The 20,789-nt window shown below is 41.8% G+C and overlaps 1 protein-coding gene across 1 annotated transcript in view; it reads right to left on the minus strand.

Moving 5' to 3' along the window:
* IMPG1 (interphotoreceptor matrix proteoglycan 1) overlaps nucleotides 1-6,111 on the minus strand; it is an 81,000-nt gene extending 74,889 nt beyond the window's left edge. The window contains 1 exon segment of the mRNA XM_032215184.1: nucleotides 5,889-6,111. Within this exon segment, the coding sequence (XP_032071075.1) occupies nucleotides 5,889-6,003 (115 nt within the window). The 5' untranslated portion in view covers nucleotides 6,004-6,111.
* Nucleotides 6,112-20,789: the final 14,678 nt, after the last annotated feature.

Below are 20,789 nucleotides of genomic sequence, written 5' to 3' on the forward strand. Positions count from 1 at the left end.
CGATGCTCTGCCAAGCAGCTGCAGCATCACGGAGGCGTCGCAAGAGGTAAGCACGCATGCGCTCACTGTGTGTGTGCGTGGGCGCTCTGCACACGTTCATGTAGTGGACGCTGGGCCCTGTGGATCCGGAACCCACCACTGATGCATGTGACGGAAACCTGAAGATCAGGTGGCTGGCACACACATGTGCACCAGCCAGCTGGTCTTTCAGTTTCCAGCACTCCGAAGCACATGTGCATGCATGCACTCACATGCACACATTCATGTTTGGGCACTTGGTACCAAAAAGGTTTGCCATCACTGCCCCAGAAGGACTGTCTCTTGTCTCTTGAATATTGTCCACAGTGGGATAATCTAGGCCCTCCAGGGTTGAAAGAGGAAATTAAAAACAGCTTCAAAAGCTCAATAGTTTCCCTATCAAATCAGCCACCATGAGATCTGTTCCAACAAGGTGCACACACACACACACACAAACCCCAAGATGTATAATGTCTGGTCTCTAGGCTTGCCGGTGCAGGCACATTTCCACCACATGGCCTTCTCCAACTCAGTTACGTCACAGAGAGTGACCGTCAGGTGTTATGTCCTTACTGTCATAGTAAGCTGGGTGCTTACTGGCCTTTGCAGAGAGGAGACATTAATGCCATTAAAAACCTTGGAGTAATAAGTTCCCGTATTAAGGGAACAAGCTAAAATCTCCAAGGGAACCGAGATGACCTTTTTAATATAAATCAGTACAAAACTTGACAGGATTCCCAGCAAAAGAACTTTCTGTATGCATTTTCTGAATGGGGCAGAATCCCTATTATGTAAGATACAGAGGCAGCAATGAAAGAGGCCCCATCCTTGAGAGAAACAGGTTCTATGCTTTAAATATGAAAAGGATGTGATTCCACAACATCCAGAGGATATTGATTTTCAGGATCTAGGTCAGTGATGGTTAACCTTTTCCTGACCAAGTGCCCAAAGCACGCAAGTGTGCACACGAATGCATGCATGTGCCCCTGAACCCCCAAAATGCAATGCACGTGCAGCCCCCCCATGCACCCCCATGCATGTGCCCCCCACATGCCTTGCTTCTCATGCATGCACAGCAGAGACCCAAAGACTAGCTGGATGTCGGGAGGCATGCGCGCATGTGCAGCAGAGCTGAACTGAGGCGACAACTCACAGAGAGGGCGCTGCGTACCACCGCTGCCATGCATGCCATAGGTTCGGCATCATGGACCGAGGTCATGAGGGCTCTAGGAAAGAATAGGAGGTTGAAACTACAGTCCCTGGGTATCCAAGGCAGGCTATGTGGCCCTAGCAAGAACATACCGCTACAACAATGTTGAACAACTGTTCTTCAATCTGTCTTAGCTGACACTGGATAGTGGTGCTTTGATGACATCACAGTTTAATACTGAGGAACATTATTGATGTGTTCTTTTATGCAAAATCTCCTACCGAGGCAGTGGTGGGTTGCCAGCGGTACGCCCCAGTATGGGCGTACCAGTGTCTGCCCAGAACACCAGGTACCGTTCCGGTAGAGTGCTCCAGAGGACCCACCCACCCGCCCTCCTGACCTATATTTGAGCTCTTCAGTGCTTCCACGCATGGAGCATACAGCACTTGTGTGACACTCTGCCGAGGTGTCGCGGAAATGTCACGAAGCGTTGTGAGAGGTAAGGATGCATGTGTGTGCTGGGTGCATGCACATGTGTGCTGCTCATGTTCATGTGGTGGACGCTGTGCCCCGTTGCACCATACGGGTTTCAACGGGATCCAGAACCCACCACTGTATTGAGGCTACTGCACCTGTGCGACGCTTCGCGGAGGTGTTGCGGAGATGTCATGAAGCGTACCGTTCCGGTATGGTGCTCCAGAGGACCCACCCGCCTGCCCTCCTGACCTGTATTTGAGCTCTTCGGTGCTTCCACGCATGGAGCATACAGCACCTGTGTGACACTCCGCCGAGGTGTCGTGGAAATGTCACAAAGCGTTGCAAGAGGTAAGGATGCATGTGCGTGCTGGGTGCATGCACGTGTGTGCTGCTCATGTTCATGTGGTGGACACCGGGCCCCGTTGCACCATATCAGTTGCAACGGGATCCAGAACCCACCACTGTACTGAGGCTACTGCTTGCTTGATGTATCTTATCACAACCAATTCATATTCATATGCTGATGGCTAGCAGTTGAAGGGCTGCCTGTCAGAGAAGGACTCTCTTTTTCATTCTAATTGCTGAGTCTTGCAGGAAAGGCCATTTACAGGACCCCTTGTGAAGCAGGCAGGAAAGGAGCTCTGTCCATATTCTTCCCAAATTATTTTAATATCCTGCTAATGGAGCTGCAATTGGTTTGAATTCTCTGTGCTTTCTGTGGGGGGAAAAAAACCTCATCAAGACCAATGTTTTTAATGCGGCTTTATGCGATTTGTTTTGCTAATTCTGCAGAATTGGTGTCATTTTTATCTTGTGATTATTGTTGTTTTATGGCGGCGTGTTTTGCTTTATAATGATTGAATTACTTCAGTATCGAAGGCTGCCTCATGTTTATTTTAAATACATTCATAAAATGAGTAATTTAATTAAATTAACCAAGTAACTGATAGTAGATTACTGTGGCTGAATTAAAGGAGGTTGTTAAATAATGAATACCATAGAATTCATAGACAAGCATTATAACAAACTGACTGCTGAGTGCATCTTAGCTGGAGCGCAGTATTATATTACAGACTGCATTGTACTCTGCAGTCCAAGAAATGAGTTGCAGTTAACTCAAGCATATTCTAAAACTTAGGTTTGGAAAAGCTTCATTTAAAAATAATAATCACTTTTTCATGTAACCCCAAAGGGTGGGCAACAGCTAAAATAATGTTCTATATCAGCATCTCGATCAGTGTTTGTTTCAAACTTGGCAACCTTTAGACTTCAATTCCCAGATTTCCACAACCACTTTTTATCCTGGAGTAACTCTTGAAATAGTGTTCAGGTCTCAATAAACTCCTGCATAACAATGTTTATATCTACAGTTTAATAGCAATAGCAATAGCAGTTAGACTTATATACCGCTTCATAGGGCTTTCAGCCCTCTCTAAGGGGTTTACAGAGTCAGCATATTGCCCCAACAATCCGAGTCCTCATTTTACCCACCTCGGAAGGATGGAAGGCTGAGTCAACCCTGAGCCGGTGAGATTTGAACAGCCGAACTGCACAACTGCAGTCAGTTGAAGTAGCTTGCAATGCTGCATTTAACCACTGCGCCACCTCGGCTCTTTAACACCTCACAGTATATCAAGCTAAAAACGAAACCCAGCTGAGAAAGGCTGGTCTAGCGTAGGGGTGTATTTTTAATGTCAGATTGCCACTTTCTAAGTATGGACCGCCCTCTGTATAGGGAGGGCAGGAAGAGAGGACCCCATTGTTCACTGATGTGCATGTGGTTTCTGCCTGCTTTGAGTTGAAAGTAATGTTTAGTGGATTCTACTGGCTTAAGACTGAAGCTTGGATTGTCAGCCCTTGACAATCAACCCCTGAATTTTAATAGGCTACTGTACAGAGATTGCAGTGGTGGGATTCAGCCAGTTCGCACCTAGTTGGAGGAACCGGTTGGTAACTATCTAAGCAGTTCGGAGAACCGATTGTTGGAAGAAATCTCCTTTTGTTTTTTCCCCACTTTACAGGGCTAATCCTGTAAAGGAAGGCAGGAAGGAAACATTCTGGTGTTGTTTCTAGCCTAATCTTTATTGCCCTGCTTACAGAAACTGCCTCTTCGGTTAACCCTCATTACCATTGTAACACCTAAGGCGAAGTGCCCATCGACCTGAGTGACATTGACTTGGCCACGCCCACATGATCACGTGACCACCGAGTGTCGCCTATCCAGCTGGTCATTAGGGCAGATAACTGGTTGGTAAATTATTTGAATCCCACCATTGAGAGATTGGATCTATACTGTAAGGCAGTGACGGTGAACCTTTTCGGCATCAAGTGCCCAACTGCATGCCCTGGAGTGCCAGAAGCCAGAAGACCAGGTGGTCCTTCAGATTTTTCAACAGTGTACTCTTTGCCAGTATAACTGTGTCCCATTTTGCGGCTGGTAGTCCTGTTTCCTGAGTCACAATAGTGTAAGCTCTGGTATTTCAGAAACAGGACTGTGATGGCAAACCTATGGCACATGTGCATGCAGAGTTCTCTCTGTGGGTATGCGCCCTGGCCACCTGCTCTTTGGGTTTACAGGGCTCCGGCATGTGCAAAGACCAGCTGGATGGCATGCATGCGCACGACGGAGCCCTGGAAGCCCAAAGACCAGGTGCCTGGTGCGCATGCCCACAGAGAGGGCTCTGCGTGCCACCTCTGGCACATGCGCCATAGATTTGCCATCATAGCTGTAAGGTAAAGATTTTCCCACACTATGCACTAGTCATTTCCAGCTCTAGGGGTGGTGCTCATCTCTGTTTCTAAGCTGAAGAGCCAGCGCTGTCTGAAGATGTCTCCGTGGTCATGTGGCTGGCATGACTAAATGCCGAAGGTGCTTCCCAGCAAAGTGGCCCCTATTTTTCAACTTGCATTTTTATGTCCTTTCGAACTGCTAGGTTGGCAGAAGCCGGAACAAATAACAGGAGCTCACCCCATTATATGGTGCTAGGGATTCCGAATGTGCACTGGTCTGCCTTGGGTAGTGCAACCCCAACCAGAATTCAAGATGTTACAGACCTGGAGCTAGAAGCTCCCTTCCGTGACCCAACAAATGTACGCACGACAAAAGCGTGCCGACAAAACCGTGGCAAGAACACTGCGACGTCATAAACGCGCCCACAACAACGCGCCGACAAAACCGCGCCCACAAAAGCATGATTTAAGTTAAGGTAAGGGTTAGGGTTAGGTTCAGGGTTAGGTTTAGGGTTAGGTTTAGGGTTAGGTTTAGGGTTAGGATTAGGGTTAGGGTTATTAGGTTGTTAGTTGTTTGTTGAAGGCGCGTTTTTGTTGGCACGCTGTTGTCGGCGCGCTTCTGTGCACATTTGTCAGCACAATTTCGACCTCACGGTTTTCTCGCTGCGGTTTCATCAGTGCGTTTTTGTCAAGCGCGCATTTGTCGGTGAACCGCTCCCTTTACCCAAAGCCACTTGGTTTTCTTACTTCCAATTATCAACACCAATTGGGACTGGCCTTGGAGAAAGGAGTCAAACAAGTGCAAGACCAGGTCCAGGCTCCACAGCCAGCCCAAAAAGGATGCCATAGTTGAGAGGTCAAGAAGAACAAGGATGAATGCACTACTCTCGGCATAGTTCATCCACAAGTACAACTGTTTCTGTATCATAATTGGGTCTGAAACCTTTCCTTCCCTTCCCTTCCCATCCCATCCCTTTCCCACTTGCCCATTGCCTCTTCTCCGTATACTAATATTTTATAATAAAAGTTGTGTTAAAAACCCCAACAAAAAACCTCCATCTAAATAAAAAGCTCTGAATTAAAAGATGCATTCTGTGTCCTCTTCTAAACAATAGCAAGCAGGGAGCCAGCATAATGCACCCTGCTCCATAATGTGGGATCTATATAGAAAAAAGCCAAATTAGCTGTGCTGTTAAATGCTATAAGTGGAATCTGCAAAGGGGACTACGCTGAAGATCTGAAAGCACAAAGTAGATTATGCAGAAATAGGCAGCCCTGCAAGTCATTTCTTCCTAAGATTTCTGGATATGAAGATCAAAACGTAATAAAAAATAAAATAAAATAGGCCTCTTAGCTTGATTAGTAGACTTTGCACTGATTTGCCAAAGACCCCCCACTGTCTGAAGAGCCACTGTTAAATTCATTTCTAGCAAGACCTAGCAAATAAATGTTGCATGGATATGGATACAGGATAAATAAAAGATGATAGGAAATAATAGAGGTTTAATCTTACCTCTTAGCCTATAATAAGCTTGGTGGCTTGCTAAAATTTGCTTCACTGATTCTTGAGGGCAGACCTTCACTCCCGTTGAGATAAAAGAGGATCTCTTAGTTCGATGCTTGGGCATATCAAATATCCTCCGAATAGTTGATACTTTAGACCTCTTTGCCAAGTTTTCTGACTTTTCAGAGCCTGAATCCTCTGCCAGATGTTTGGCATCATTGTGATTAATTTCATTAGGGGTTTCTGTAAGAGGAAAGATACAAAAACGCATCAATGAAATTCAATGCATAATTATTATCGGCCAATAAGAGCTATTGTAATAATAATAAGTTAACAATAATAATGGAAGACACAGTTGCTGGTCAGTGGCAATAGACTGGAAGAAGTTAACCTCAAAAGAGGAATCTTTCAAGGAGACTCATGCTCACCACTATTATTGTTATTGCACTGATTCCTCAGGCAACAATACCGAATAAGTCTCAGCTGTATGGAAAACTATGATCTGAAATAAAATCACTGCTCAACACTGTCTATATCAGTGGTAGTCAACCTTTTTCTACCTACCGCCCACTAATGGATCTTTATTGATGCAAAAATTTCCACCCAGTTTTTGCGCAAGTGCGGAACATGAGCATATTTCTTTTTTTCAGACATGGGTTCTAAATTTGTTTCACAATTTAACAACTACTTTTATTCTGACGTTTTGATCTGCACTCCACACAGTGCTTTTTCCCCCTCCTCTTTTCCCTTTTATTACGAACACCAAAAACAATGCTGTATTAGGTGCTAATTTTTTATTAAGTGTCACCATCAAAAAAAATTCCTTTTCCTGCCTTCTTCTTTACCTTTCTTATAGTATTTCACTATATCAAGGATCTCTTTTTCCCTTTTTTATTTTCTCCTTCTTCTTCCTTTACTTATTTCTTTTTTTATTTTATAAGATAACAAAACTTAATTTATGAACCAGACCAAACACTACTTACTCTCCACCTTTATTTTATCCCCTTTTCTCTATTTTTCTTCCCTTTTTTGTTAATTTTTTTTTAACTTTTCCTTTTTATCTCCTTTTTTTTAACCTTCCTTAGGGCAATGTACAAAAGTAAGGCTGAGCTAGTTAGCCCACTTATTATTATTAGCCAACAACAATTCTCTCCTGCCTATAACTTTTCTTTCTCCTATTTTGCAACTGCTCTGCTCCGCTTTATTTTATAAGATAACAAAACTTATCTGCCTGTCCCTGCTATCAGTTTCCACTCCTCCCCTTTCTCTTCCCACGTGGTTGCTTGTTTGCGTGCACGCGCATGTTGGTTTATTGGTGTGTGCGCTTGCGCCTGCCCACTCGCTCAAAAGGAGGTTTTAACCTCCGAAGTCCCTACCACCCACCTGGAATCCTGAAACGCCCTATAGTGGGCAGTAGTTTGGAGTTTATTCAATTTGTAGGCCGCCCTATTCCCCAAAGGGACTCAGGACGGCTGAACAAAAGCCAAGGGAGGGGAAATTACAAAAAGTAAGACAAAAACAATCAGACAATACGAACAACAGACACAGCAAATTCGAATAAGGGGGGGAACTCAACCCCAGGCTTGCTGGGACAGCCAGGTCTTCACAGCCGTCCGGAAGGCCCGAAGGGTGGAGAGGGTCCGAATCTCCATGGGGAGCTCGTTCCAAAGGGCCGGAGCAGCCACAGAGAAGGCCCTCCTCTGAGTAGTCGCCAGCCGACATTGGCCGGCAGATGGAATACGGAGGAGGCCTAATCTGTGGGATCGAATGGGTCTGTGGGAGGTAATCGGCAGAAGGCGGTCTCTCAAGTACCCAGGTCCAATACCATGTAGGGCTTTATAAGTAATAACTAGCACCCTGAAGCATATCCGGAGACCAATAGGTAGCCAGTGCAGTTCGCGGAGGATAGGTGTAACGTGGGTGTACCGGGGTGCACCCACAATCGCTTGCGCGGCTGCATTCTGGACCAGCTGGAGTCTCCGAACCCTCTTCAAGGGCTGCCCCATGTAGAGCACATTGCAGTAGTCCAGTCTTGAGGTCCAGTAGGGACCAGGTTGACAGCCCATGGTCTATATAGACAGCCAAGATATTATAATAGAGATTGTCTGGACAATGTGGCATCCTCATCATAACAGGGGGAAAATAGTGAAAACTGAAGGAATTGAGGTGTCTTGTGGAAATAACACCAAAGATATTCACTGTAAATACCTGGAATCATTGAGGGTAGGCAAGAAAATGCATCAGTAAAGAAGTATAGAGCTAAGTATTACAATATGGCAATGTAGAGAAGGAGTGAGACTATAATGCTAGGTGGGAATGACTTTGGGAGACCAGATGAATAATTTTTTTCCAAGGAACGGTCAGATAACAGGGAACATAGTCCTCAGTCACATAGTGGGTGGAGCAAGAGACAAAGGACGGACCCTCCTACCCTAAGTTATTAGGCTGTAATGGTGAAAGTGGGAAATTGTACTTTCAGACATGCAAGATTCCGTTAAGGTAGCTTTACAATAGAATTAGCTGATCTGGTCTTGTTTCCTGTCTGCTAAAGTGACAGAAATGGAAAGGTTGGGGGATGGGGAAAGAAGAGAGTGAAAATGTCCAGTTGCATGAAATAATGGAAATAATGAGAGATAGTCTCCAATATGAACATTGCAGAAATGTATCTTTAATTTGTTGGTATGGGATGAATTAGTTTATAGACATTCCACTGGAATTGAGTTTATAACTCCATTTTTTTTTAAGAAAGATTTGAAACTGCTTGTGATTCTAATATGCCAAGAGAGCTGGGGGGAGTTTACAAGTGGTAAAAAAATAGTCTTATGAAATAATAAAATCTAGAGACAATGGGGTAAAAATTACTCTTGCAGAAAATGCAGGATTTGTCAAAATGTAGACAGCATTAAATGAGTGTGAATAAATTTGTCAAGTCTAGATTCTATGCCTGACATAACTTTACAGGACACTGTAATTTATTTATTTTCCTTAAACTAAGACTAGAAATACTGGAGGTTTTATATTCCATTGAATTGAAAAAAAAATCTTTCCAGATTTGTGAAGATAATAAAAGAACAGTTAAGTACTTATGTTGTAAATGCTATTCATTTAGGTTTGACAGAATTATAATATTAATTTTGAATGTCAAGGTTCCTCTGAAATAATATTGCTATTTCCTCTGGCATCCATCCATCCATCCGTCATCCATCCATCCATCCATCCATCCATCCGTCCGTCCGTCCGTCTGTCTGTCTGTCTGTATGTCTGTCTATCATCTCTTCATATATGCTTATTTTACAGCTAACCAGGATTAAAAAGAAAAAGAAATGGTGAAATATATTTGTAAAGCTTTCTAAAGCACAAATTATTATTCTAAGAAGCCAATAGTATATGTACAACTTGATTGCTAATTTCTGACTATAGATGACAAAAGTATTGGGGGAAAAATGGGTTCATCAAGGGAAAAGAAATTATTTTTTAAAGATCAAGTACAATATATCAGGGAATTACTGTAGCACATCACGAAAATCAAGAGCTAAATATTTAGTTGAGCTTTGCAAACTTACATCAGTGTTTTTTCTTCTATAAAATTAAGCTTTTAGCCACGCCATAAACACTAATTATTGTGTCACTTCATATTAGATAGATTGAAAGAAAATAAAAAGGGAAAGAGGCTTCATCTTGACAATCTGGAAATAACTGGATTGAACTTTAGCCAACAAAGAAAAGGGAAAGAAAAGCAATATATTAAAAGTTGTCTTTCAAAATTAGATAATTCATCACCTTAGTTTCTGTACCCCATCCTAAATTTCATTACAAGCCTCAAGCAATGTGAAAAAAAGTATATGAGGGACATTTGCATATGTCATTTAGGCTTGCCTGTCCTGTAATCATGGCAGCTTAATTTCAAATCAATTTAAGAAAAACGATTCTGGAACTGAGACATTTTGACAACTGCTCACAAGATATTCAGTCCTGACTGAAGATATTGGACAAAAATTTGGAAATGGATGCAAGAAATTACAGGAGAACAGATAAAATACAAACCCAAAATCTTTCTACTAGGAATAATCAAAGGGAAATATACAAAGAAAATTAAGTACATATTAACACATCTGCTAACTACAGCTAGAATAGCATTTGCCCAATGCTGGAAACAAAATAATACTCCCCTCGGACGAATTAGTGATTAAAAAAAACTTTGAATTGTGCAGAGATGGACAAATTAACACTGAAATTAAAAGATGAAGAGTCGGATTATTATGAAATTTGGAACAATTGGTATAAATGGCTGCAAAATAAAATTAATTAAGCCAAAAAACAATATGTATAAATATATATAGAACTGTGTATAAAGGTGTGTAAATATAGAAGCTAAATATTATATACATGTACAGGTATGATGACATAACAATGTTGATGTAATGACTGTAAGGTGTTGTAGAAGGGAAAAAATAATAAAAAAAATCTGCTAAACCTATCATCCATCCATCCATCCATCCATCCATCCATCCATCCATCCATCCAGCCAGCCAGCCAGCCAGCCAGCCAGCCAGCCAGCCAGCCAGCTAGCTAGCTAGCTACTATCATCTATCTATCTATCTATCTATCTATCTATCTATCTATCTATCTATCTATCTATCTATCATCTATCTATCTATCTCATGATCACGTGACTATGGAATGCTGCAAGTGGCTGTAAAAGTGAGCCAGTTCTCAAGCACCCAAAATGCAATCATGTGACCATGGGGGTATGTGTAGCTGTCGTAACTTTGAAAACAGTTCGTAAATCACTCTGGGGAAGTCTGTAGTAATTTCAAATGATCATTTGAATGACTGGTCATAGGTTGAGGACTATCTGTACAATGTAAAAACTGTAACAGTCACTATGTAGGCAGGCAAGCAGAAGACTAATAAAGTGCAACCATGAACACCAACTAGCAATCATAAGATACACCAAAACCTCCATAATCTCACAACACATGGACAGAGTCAACTATAGTTTCAACTGAGAAGCTGTGAGCATCCTAGAGCAAGCTAAATCTAAAAATGCTAGGGAATTCCTGGAAGCTTGACATTTAGGACAAACCAGCCATCAATAGACATATAGAGATTAATCACATTTATACCCACTCAAAAGAGATAATTAAAAAAAAAACTAAGAGGGAAAGAAAAAGAGTGGAATACATCCTCTCCAGCAGTCAATACTTAGAGAAGCAGGGATTAACACCAGACAAACAATCAAGCAGAAAACAATACTCTTTTCAATGAACAATCAAGGAGAAAACCATACCTCCACTGACATTGTCAAGGCAAGCTACTGTATATAAATAGGGAGCAAACCCCACTGGCACTGACAATGTTACCTAGTTGGGTAATGAAATGTCTACAAGGAAATAACCAAGCTCCACAGTGCAACTGTGTTACATACAAGAAAATAGTTTTTCTATTGGAAGACAGAACTTATAGCACATACATGCAGCGACAACACTGCCTTTATTTTTAAAAACCTTTTCTTATGAGATGCTTTGTACATTAATAACTTCTAGACCTTTGCTTAGTACTAAAACACCACATCAGGTAGGAGTTTTGCATAAGACATCAGAAGTTGCTGGCTTGAAACCATTTCTAGAAATTACTATTTTCTATTCCTCTCCTAGCTCGATTTCCCCAGGTGGCTGAAAGCCTTTGGGCTTTTTTTCTTTTTTAAAGTAAGTGCAGCTTACATTTCACTGTTTTTCCAGTTTCTTAAGGTAAAAGGGGTTCACACTGTGGGAAACGGTTTTGCCTCAATTATCTGGAAAAACAGTGAAATGGTGGGACCTTGCACACACACATATATATATTAGAGCTTCAACCAGCTAGGAAAAAGTAGCTGGTTGTGGAAAAGAAAGTAAGAATTAAAATAATGGCCTTCCAGGTTTTGAACCAGCAACCTATATGTGCTATATGGCTTTTTAAATCACTGCAATATTTGCCAGGGTTATCAGACAGGTGAACTTAGAATAGATGAGTATAACTTTTGGATACACTAAAGGGGCATTTCTTCTTCTGAAAAGCATTTCAATGGACTGCTGAGGTGAGCCTGTTAGGAAGTAAAACAGTCCTGCCAAAATGCCACATCATAGAAAAAAGACATCCCTCCCCCGCCCCACAAATTACTGGAAGAAAATAGATCCAGGGATCAAATCTTGTACCGGAAGAGGGATTAGATAAAACAGACATGATCTGTTTTTGGTTTTGCATTCAAATAATAGGTGGCTCAGTGGTTAAGAAGCTGAGCTTGTTGATCAGAAAGGTCAGCAGTTCAGTGATTCGAATCCCCAGTGCCGCGTAACGGAGTGAGCTCTCATTACTTGTCCCAGCTTCTGCCAACCTAGCAGTTTGAAAGCATGTAGAAATGCAAGTAGAAAAATAGGAACCACCTTTGGTGGGAAGGTAACAGCATTCCGTGCGCCTTTGGCGTTTAGTCATGCTTGCCGCAAAACCATGGAGTCCTCCGGGATTGGGTGGCCTATAAATCGATTTAATGAATGAATGAATGAATGAATGAATGAATGAATGAATGAATGAATGAATAAATAAATAAATAAATAAATAAATAAATAAATAAATAAATAAATAAATAAATAAATAAATCTCCGGATAGTGCTGGCTCTTCGGCTTTGAAACGGAGATAAGTACCTCCCCCTAGAGTCGGGAATGACTAGCATAAACATATGAGGGGAATCTTTACCTTAATAGTTGTGGTCCTGTTCTGATGATGAGGGAGATTTGGCAATACGGATATGCAAAATCAAGATTTTCAACAAATTAAAAAACCAAAAAGATTTTGATAGTCTATTTTTTGAAAAAAATAAAACTATTTAGGTGCCTAAGTAGAAGTATCGCCAGGCTTGGAAACCAGAAAGAGTTTTAAAACACAGGTGTGGAATATGTGGGGCAAAACTAGAGGAAAAAGTAAAATGGGCTATTTGGTAAATTGCTAAAATCTATCTGATTCATAACAAAGATTAAAACAAACCTGAAACCATATCCTGCTGTCCATAAGCACAGCATTTTGATGTACTTCGTAAGTTGTCTGCCTGGAACTAGGGCTTCAGAGAAAGCAGATCTCATAACAGGATAAGGAAATGCAACATATGTAATTAGCATTTAGAAATCCACTTGTAAACTTTCCCTCAGCTCTTTTGGCATACTAGAATCTCAAGCAGTTTCAAAACTTTAAAAAAAATATTTTTGGAGTCATAGAGTCTATTCTAATTCAGCATTCCATGGTGAATTTGGCTTTTTTGCTTCAGAATTCTGCAGATGGAACAAATATATAGAGACAATATATTGCTGAGTCATAAGTGTCTATCAAGGCATCTACAATCAAAAGCAGGATCAAGTACTCCAAGGGCAGTGATGCTGAACCTTGTTTGGCTTGCGTGCCAAAAGTGAGGGGAGCTCAGGAGGGTTGTGTGCAGGTGTGCCACACCCATAATGCTATGCGCATGACCCCAGTGTACATGCATGCATGATCAGCCCTCCCCCCATATTTGCGTGCTTTTTTTTGCCCTCCCCAGGCTCCAGAGGCTTTATAGGAGCCTGGGGAGGGCGAAAACAGTCTCCCCCTGCCCCCCTAGAGGCCCTCCAGTGGCTTCAGGAGCTTCCCTGAAGCTTCCGGAGCGTGAAAAACTGGCCCTATGGGCAAACCGGAAGTTGGGAACAGACATCTGGTTTCCTTGTAGGGCCGGTTTTAGCCCTACGGAGCCTTCAGGGGCCTTCAGGAGGCTTCCCTAAAGGCTCCTTAGGGCAAAAAACAATCCTAGAGCAAACTGGAAGTCAAGGTTTGTCCGTAGGGCCATTTTTCATCTTCCGGAGCCTTCAGGGGCCTTCAGGAGGCTTTCCTGAGGGCAAAAAACTACCTTACAAGCAAACCGGAAGTCACTTCTGGTTTGCTCCTAGGCCCAATTTTAGCCCTCTGGAGTGTTTTAGCTCTCTGGAGGGCGAAAAATGGCCTCAAAAGAAGGCAAACAGGGCAACGCCTCTCATGCCTGACAAATGGCTCCGTGTGCCACCTGTGGCACGTGTGCCATAAGTTTGCCATCACAGTCCTATGGGTAAATGGTTCTTGGCTGCTGGTATAGAAAACTCCTGGGTCCTCTACTATGCTTTTATATTAAAATAAAAATTAGTTGGTTTTTGGTGCCTATACTCAATAGAAGAGCCAATGTTTATTGTGACGTTCTGTGAGAACAACATACATTTCATTCAAGTCTGGGCAAACATTTGCATCTGGAAATCCTCACTTAACTGGTTTTCTTTTGGGGGGTGGACAAAGAGTAAAACAGGTGGAGTAATAACACAGCAGATTGGTTTCCAAAGTTTATTTTCTTGCATTGCTTGTTGTTTCTTTCAATAATGTTTAGCCTATTGTAGGGTTTACTCCAGAGGTGGGTTCCTACCTATTCGGTCTGGTTCGGCCAAATAGGTAGTAACTCCGATGGACACATTACCGTACCGGTTCTATAATCGGCAGCACCATCTTGATTTTCTGTTCTGCATATGAGCGGAACAATCTTCATTAAAAAATGTAACTTTATTCATTTTTGAATGAAAATGTGCATGCGCAGATCATTTTAAATGAAAATGTGCACATGCACGGAGTGCAATTTTTTTTTTTTACTACTGAACTGGTAGTAATGGCGGCTGGAACCTACCCCTGGTTTACTCCATAGTTTCCTTTAATGTTTATCATCTCAAAATGGCCTGAAACTATCCTAACAGTTGTTAGTATTCTTTGTGAGTGATTCCAGGAGCGTAAAAAAAGTTTTGGGGGGCCACGTGTAACCCCAGACAGTCAGGTTGTCCGTATCTAATCTCCTTTGTAGCACACATTCTTTCATACTGTTTATAAAGTATGAATTAAACTCTTGATCCTATTAGTTTAATTTTAGTCACATTTTACTAAAGACGAAAATCATACAGAATTTTTAAAGCATACGGTTTTAATGAACCTGTTTTGAAATACCTCACCTTCAAATAGCTTATTTAAGACATGCAACATGAAGAATAGCTTTTCTTATATGCATTTCTTCTTATTTCATCTACCAGCAAGTAGATCATCCAATAATAGACACATTTTAAGTTCTTTAAGAGTGGGTAGACCTAAAAAAAGATCAGTGCTAGGCATGGAGCCTGGTGATGATCATCAAGGAGAACCAGAGATGCTATGTTGGGTAGCCATGTCCAAAGAAAGGGGCTGAAGGACTGTAAGACTTTCCATGCTGAATCTGACTATTTAGGCCAGTATTTCCAGCAAGAATATCACTCAGATGGAAGGCCAAATATAGACTCCAAAGGACAAGATGCTTGTGAAATTAATTAGGCCTAACATCTACAAAGTTTGAAGGTTCAAATATTGGACTTTCCCAATTTCTCTGATTATAATGGAAAAGAGGATTTCTCAATCTGTCCTTTCCAGTAAAATTAATAATTTCCCACCTCTTTAATGATGGCTGCTAATGATTGTTAGAATGGTGCAGAGGTGGGTTCCTACCAGTTCGCACCTATTCGGTAGAACCGGTTCATCAAACCTACCAAACCGGTTAGAAGAGGTTCCACCAGTGGACCCGGAAAGCAGGCCACGCCTACAGAAGAGATTCCAAAATTTTTTGAAACCCACCACTGGTCCTTGGATATGATTATTCTACACTATCATGCTCATATTTATAAAACTCAGTGCCTCTGTAAAAGGTAAGGATGACTACTGCGTTTGTGGTGCAATCAGAACATTGCATGTGTTGAAGTTGTTTTAACGCAAACCAAAGATGCCTTTTTAAAAACAAGTTTACATCACATTCTTATGCATGCCAGTGCTGTGTGTGAGGTAATTTAAGGTGGTTCTGACAAGTGTTGTCGGTATCTTCATATCCGGTCACATGGGCGGCAAGCCACTCCCACAAAAGAGGCCACACCCACAGAGTAGGTTCGAACAATTTTTGAAACCCACCACTGGAATGATGGCAAGAGAGAAGGAGGATTTTCTCCCTCTCTGCCCAAGGTTGCAATAATCTTTTTTTGGGTGGTGGTGGTGGTGGTGGATGCATTTCCAAAGGAAAGCTGGAAGTTTGAGTGAGTAACTGTAGTAGGCATAGGAAAGGGTTGTGAAGGGAAAAAAAGGAGAGGTGTTGCCAAAGAAACAGTCAGATAAGTAGGGCTTGAGCCTGGGCCAAGAAACTAAATTTGTGAAAACATATCAGACAAGCCACTCCCTAGTTTGAATGACAGTAAGGTGAGGGAAGGTGGAAACATATTCAGAGTTGAAAAATTCTGTTACTAAAGCTGTTGCAGCAAAAGTAATCCTGGCCTATTGGTTTCTTAATCTGGTCTTCCTTGTAAGGCTGACATCAATCTTGCAACTCTCATTCTCTCTATCTGAAGAGGTAAAATATTTTATTTTGGTTACTGGAGATGGCCTCCAATCAGTGGTGGGTTTCAAAATTTTTAGAACCTCTTCTGTAAGTGTGGCCTGCTTTGTGGGTGTGGCTTGCCAGCCATGTGACCAGGTTGAGAGTGACTTGCTGGCCATGTAACTGGGTGGGAGTGGCTTGCCATCCATGTGACTGGGTGGGAGTGGCCAACTTTTAAAATGTGGTGAAACTCACTTAACAACGCTCTTGCTTAGCAACCAAAATGTTAGCTCAGGAACTCTGGCATTGAAGTGTGCAAGTCTTAAAGCTGTCAAGTTACAAGACTCTTGCACCCCTAACTCTTTAGAAAAAAATCCCAGCGGTGTTCAAAGTTGACAGCTTTAAGACTTGTGGACTTCAACCCCCAAAATTCCTCCTCTCACTCTTCATCTTGATGATGTGCGGATGGGCGGGGGGAGGGAGCTGGAACCATTTCTAAACTGCAGATTTGTGGAACCTCTTCTATAGAAGAGGTTAGAACTGGCAGGAACCCACCCCTGCCTCCAATCCTCAGGGCACCCCACTATCTGCTGTGTACATTGTTTCAATACAATCAGCTTGTGGATGTATAAAATTACGAAATGCCACTAACTCAACAGTTGGCATAGAATTGGCCTCAACCCACAGCAGTGGATCAGCCTGCAGGAGAACTGGTATTTCTGTATTCTGTTGGTAGCTTGCCAGAAAACTTTGGAGGAGAGCACTTCCTGACTTTCACGATTCAATGTGAACTGCTCATGGTGGGCAGTGAAATTTCCCATAGATCAGTGGTTCCCAAACTTGGCAACTTTAAGACTTGTGGACTTTAACTCCCAGAATTCTCCAGCCAGCTCTGCTGGAGAATTCTGGGAGTTGAAGTCCACAAGTCTTAAAGTTGCCAAGTTTGGGAACCACTGCCATAGATCATACTAGAGTGATTGTTATGTTAAGTTCACTAAAGGAAAGAGCAGCTCAGAGGTGGGTTCCTACCAGTTCGCACCTATTCGGTAGAATCGGTTCGTCAAATCTACCGAACCAATTAGAAGAGGTTCCATCAGTGGACCTGGAAAGCAGGCCACACCTACAGAAGAGGGTCCAAATTTTTTTGAAACCCACTACTGGTCTTTGAATATGATTATTCTACACTATCATGCTCATATTTATAAAACTCAGTGTCTCTGTGAAAGGTAAGGATGACTACTATGTTTGTGGTGCAATCAGAACATTGCATGTGTTGTTTTAATGCAAACCAAAGATGCCTTTTAAAAAACAAGTTTACATCCTATTCTTATGCATGCCAGTGCTGTGTGTGAGGTAATTTAAGGTGGTTCTGACAAGTGTCGTCGGCATCTTCATATCCGGTCACATGGGCGGCAAGCCACTCCCACCCAGTCACATGGGTGGCAAGACACTCCCACAAAGGAGGCCACACCCACAGAGTAGGTTCGAACAATTTTTGAAACCCACCACTGGAGCAGCTGGAATTGGCAATGGTGATATATAATACAGGCCTCAAACACAGGAGGGGTGTGCGCGCTAGAATTGCTGAAAGGGATTTGGTATGGCTTTCTAGAAAACATTTGATGTCTGCCTGACCTTCAAAGAAGACATTTCTCAACTAGGGCTGAATGCAAGAGAGAGAGAGAGAAAAAAAAATCTTCCCTCCCCTCTAACAATCAGTGGAGACTGGGGGAACTTTCCCAAGTGGGTCTTATAGGCAAGAAAGGGAGAAGGTGGTTTAGAGATTAGGTATCTGAGTGCTTGGAAGATTGGCTCATAAATAAGGTATTTTTTCCCCACAGTTTGAATAAAGTGGCTGGAGTTTCTTCTCAGTTAACATGCGCTGTGGGGAGGCAGATGGAATTTGCCCATGAGTTAGAAAGTAAGCCAATCTGTTCCATCTGTTCTGTGTCTGCAACTGATATCTTGACCATGGAAGCATTCAGTTGTGCATCAGAGTATTCCTTTTCCCCTTTGTAACAAAGTTCAGTTGTGCAATATGTAAACAAAGCTTCATTCTGGACAGGAATCCTGAAACATGAGATACATAAAATTATATTTAAGAACGCTCTTCACAATGGGGAAAAAGCCCATCTCATTTCAGTTCTTATATAGTTAACTAGCTGATAACCCAGCGTAGCCCAGGTATGTATTTATTCCAATCCTGTATTAGAGGGAGCCTCCTTGTGGAGTACTGCAAAGCCATTACCATGGCAACTCCACTGTGCTGTACAGTAGAAGCCATTTTAACAGAATCTTAACAGAACTTGAATCCAAAATGCACACTATCACTGTCAAAAGTACAGTGACTTGACACTATAGTTAGAATTCAGTCCTTTTCATTTCAGAGGACCAGGCGTTCCGGAGTTATGATGAAACACACACACAAACATGGACATCCCCCCCCCACCCCCACACACCGAGGGATGTTAGGCAGGGGTGGGTTTCAGCCGGGGTTACTGGCGGTTCACTCGTGTGTGCACTTTGCATGCGCATGCATAGTTCAATGGAAATTGTTCTGCGCATACGCAGAATTTAAAAAAAGATGGCGGTGTATTGTAGGGGGCATTTTTTATATAAGTGAGTGCTGTGTTTATTATTCAATGTTATATACCCTGGTTATGCACAGTAAACATGTGATTGTATAGAATGAAATGGAAATAAAAATATTATGCAAAAAAAAAAAAGATGGCGGTGACCAGGGAACCGGTTCAGGGGTGTGGACAGCCTGGGTCGCTGCCGGTTCTCTCACCCAAGCCAGCATACCACTATCGGTTTGGCTGAACCGGTCCAAACCGGTAGGAACCCATCTCTGGTGTTAGGTGTGTATTACCCACACAGTATTTTTTTCCAGAGAGTAAGTCATCTGCGTACCAGGTTTTGCAACTTCTCTTCCCTCTCAGTTTTACAGTCCAAGAAACAAGGGAGAGTCCCTTCTGAGACATTTGTCAGGCCTCCATTCCTTCTGTGAGCTAAGCTATTTCTTATCTGAGCCATGCCTAGTCCGTTGCTATTGCTATTCCTCCTCCTCCTCCTCCTCCTCCTCCTCCTCCTCCTCCTCCTCCTCCTCCTCCTCCTCCTGTTTCTCGAGGATATGCTTACAAATCATTGCAGCTATAAACTAGAATGGGAAATTGAAAAAAAATATCTTGGAAAAAGGCAATAGTAAATCACTTCCATTGCTCCGTCCTCCCAATATAAACATTTAAAATTCCAGAAGCCTAGGTGCTTAATTCACAACCTCTTTATCTTTGACATTTAATAAACTAAACTAATATATTGGTTTTATTGCATTTCTTATATCTGCATATAACATATTCACCGATGACAACAAGTTTTGCTCTTTTACTTAGTTCTGTTAATTGGCACAGGCATTTGATCTTTTTTTCTACACGTTGAAGACTGCTGTGGAAATATTGTATGTTGTCATTACAATTCAGTTGTAGATAGGCAGGCATCTCTCATACTCCAGTGATATTTCATTATCACTTAACATTTACATCCAATTTTTCTCCTTCGTATTTCGATACTGAAGAGTTCACTCTTTTCCAGAGGGACCTCTTTTAGGCATTATGCTTTGCAATATCTGTCTTAACATCAGGATCACCAATTTTATTTTTACAGTAAAATTGAAACCAGCAACAGCCCTCAGTGTTAGAGAAAAATGCCAACTTATTATAATTATCTACTGCTGATTAATTTTATTGGCTTTTGAATATTCAATGATAGGTTGTTTTTGGCATAACATTGGAACTATCAGAACTTAATTTTTTCCCCAGACAGACCAGGGAGAGATTATAATTAAAGAAAATAAAGACAAAGAAAAAAGTTACAAAGAACAGACTTCTGATCTTGACATATTATTTCTCTCTCTCTGTCTCTCTGTCTCTCTCTGTCTCTCTGTCTCTGTCTCTCTGTCTCTCTCTGTGTCTCTGTCTCTCTGTCTCTGTCTCTGTCTCTGTCTCTGTCTCTCTCTCTCAGAATCTATCATAATTTCATTCTTTCCACAATCTATCTTTTCCAATCCTCAAATCTGAACATCACAGGTTTGTTTTTTTTTCTTTTTCCAGCAATTTTTAAAAAAAAATTCTACTCACTAATAAACACAGTAGTTGAACAAACAAGTTCTTTTTGCCATCTCTGCTAGTTCCCGTATCTTTTCCCCCATTCCTCCATTGTGGGTATTTTAAAGTCTTTGTGGAAGTAATCATATACATGGAGTCCTTGACTTACAATAGTTGATTTAGTGACCACACAAAGTTACAACACCACTGGAAAAAAACTGACTTATGACCATTTTTCACATGTACAACTGTCGCAGCATCCTCCTTGGTCATGTGATCAAAAACTCAGATTTATCACAGTTGCAGTGTCCCTGGGGTCATATGATCACTTTTGTGACCTTCTAAACAAGCAAAGTCAATGGGGAAGTCAGATTCACTTAACAACTATGTTATTAACTTAACAACTGCAGTGA

Source organism: Thamnophis elegans, chromosome 4 (assembly GCF_009769535.1).
Source record: "Thamnophis elegans isolate rThaEle1 chromosome 4, rThaEle1.pri, whole genome shotgun sequence".
In the NCBI taxonomy this organism is placed as follows: domain Eukaryota; kingdom Metazoa; phylum Chordata; class Lepidosauria; order Squamata; family Colubridae; genus Thamnophis; species Thamnophis elegans.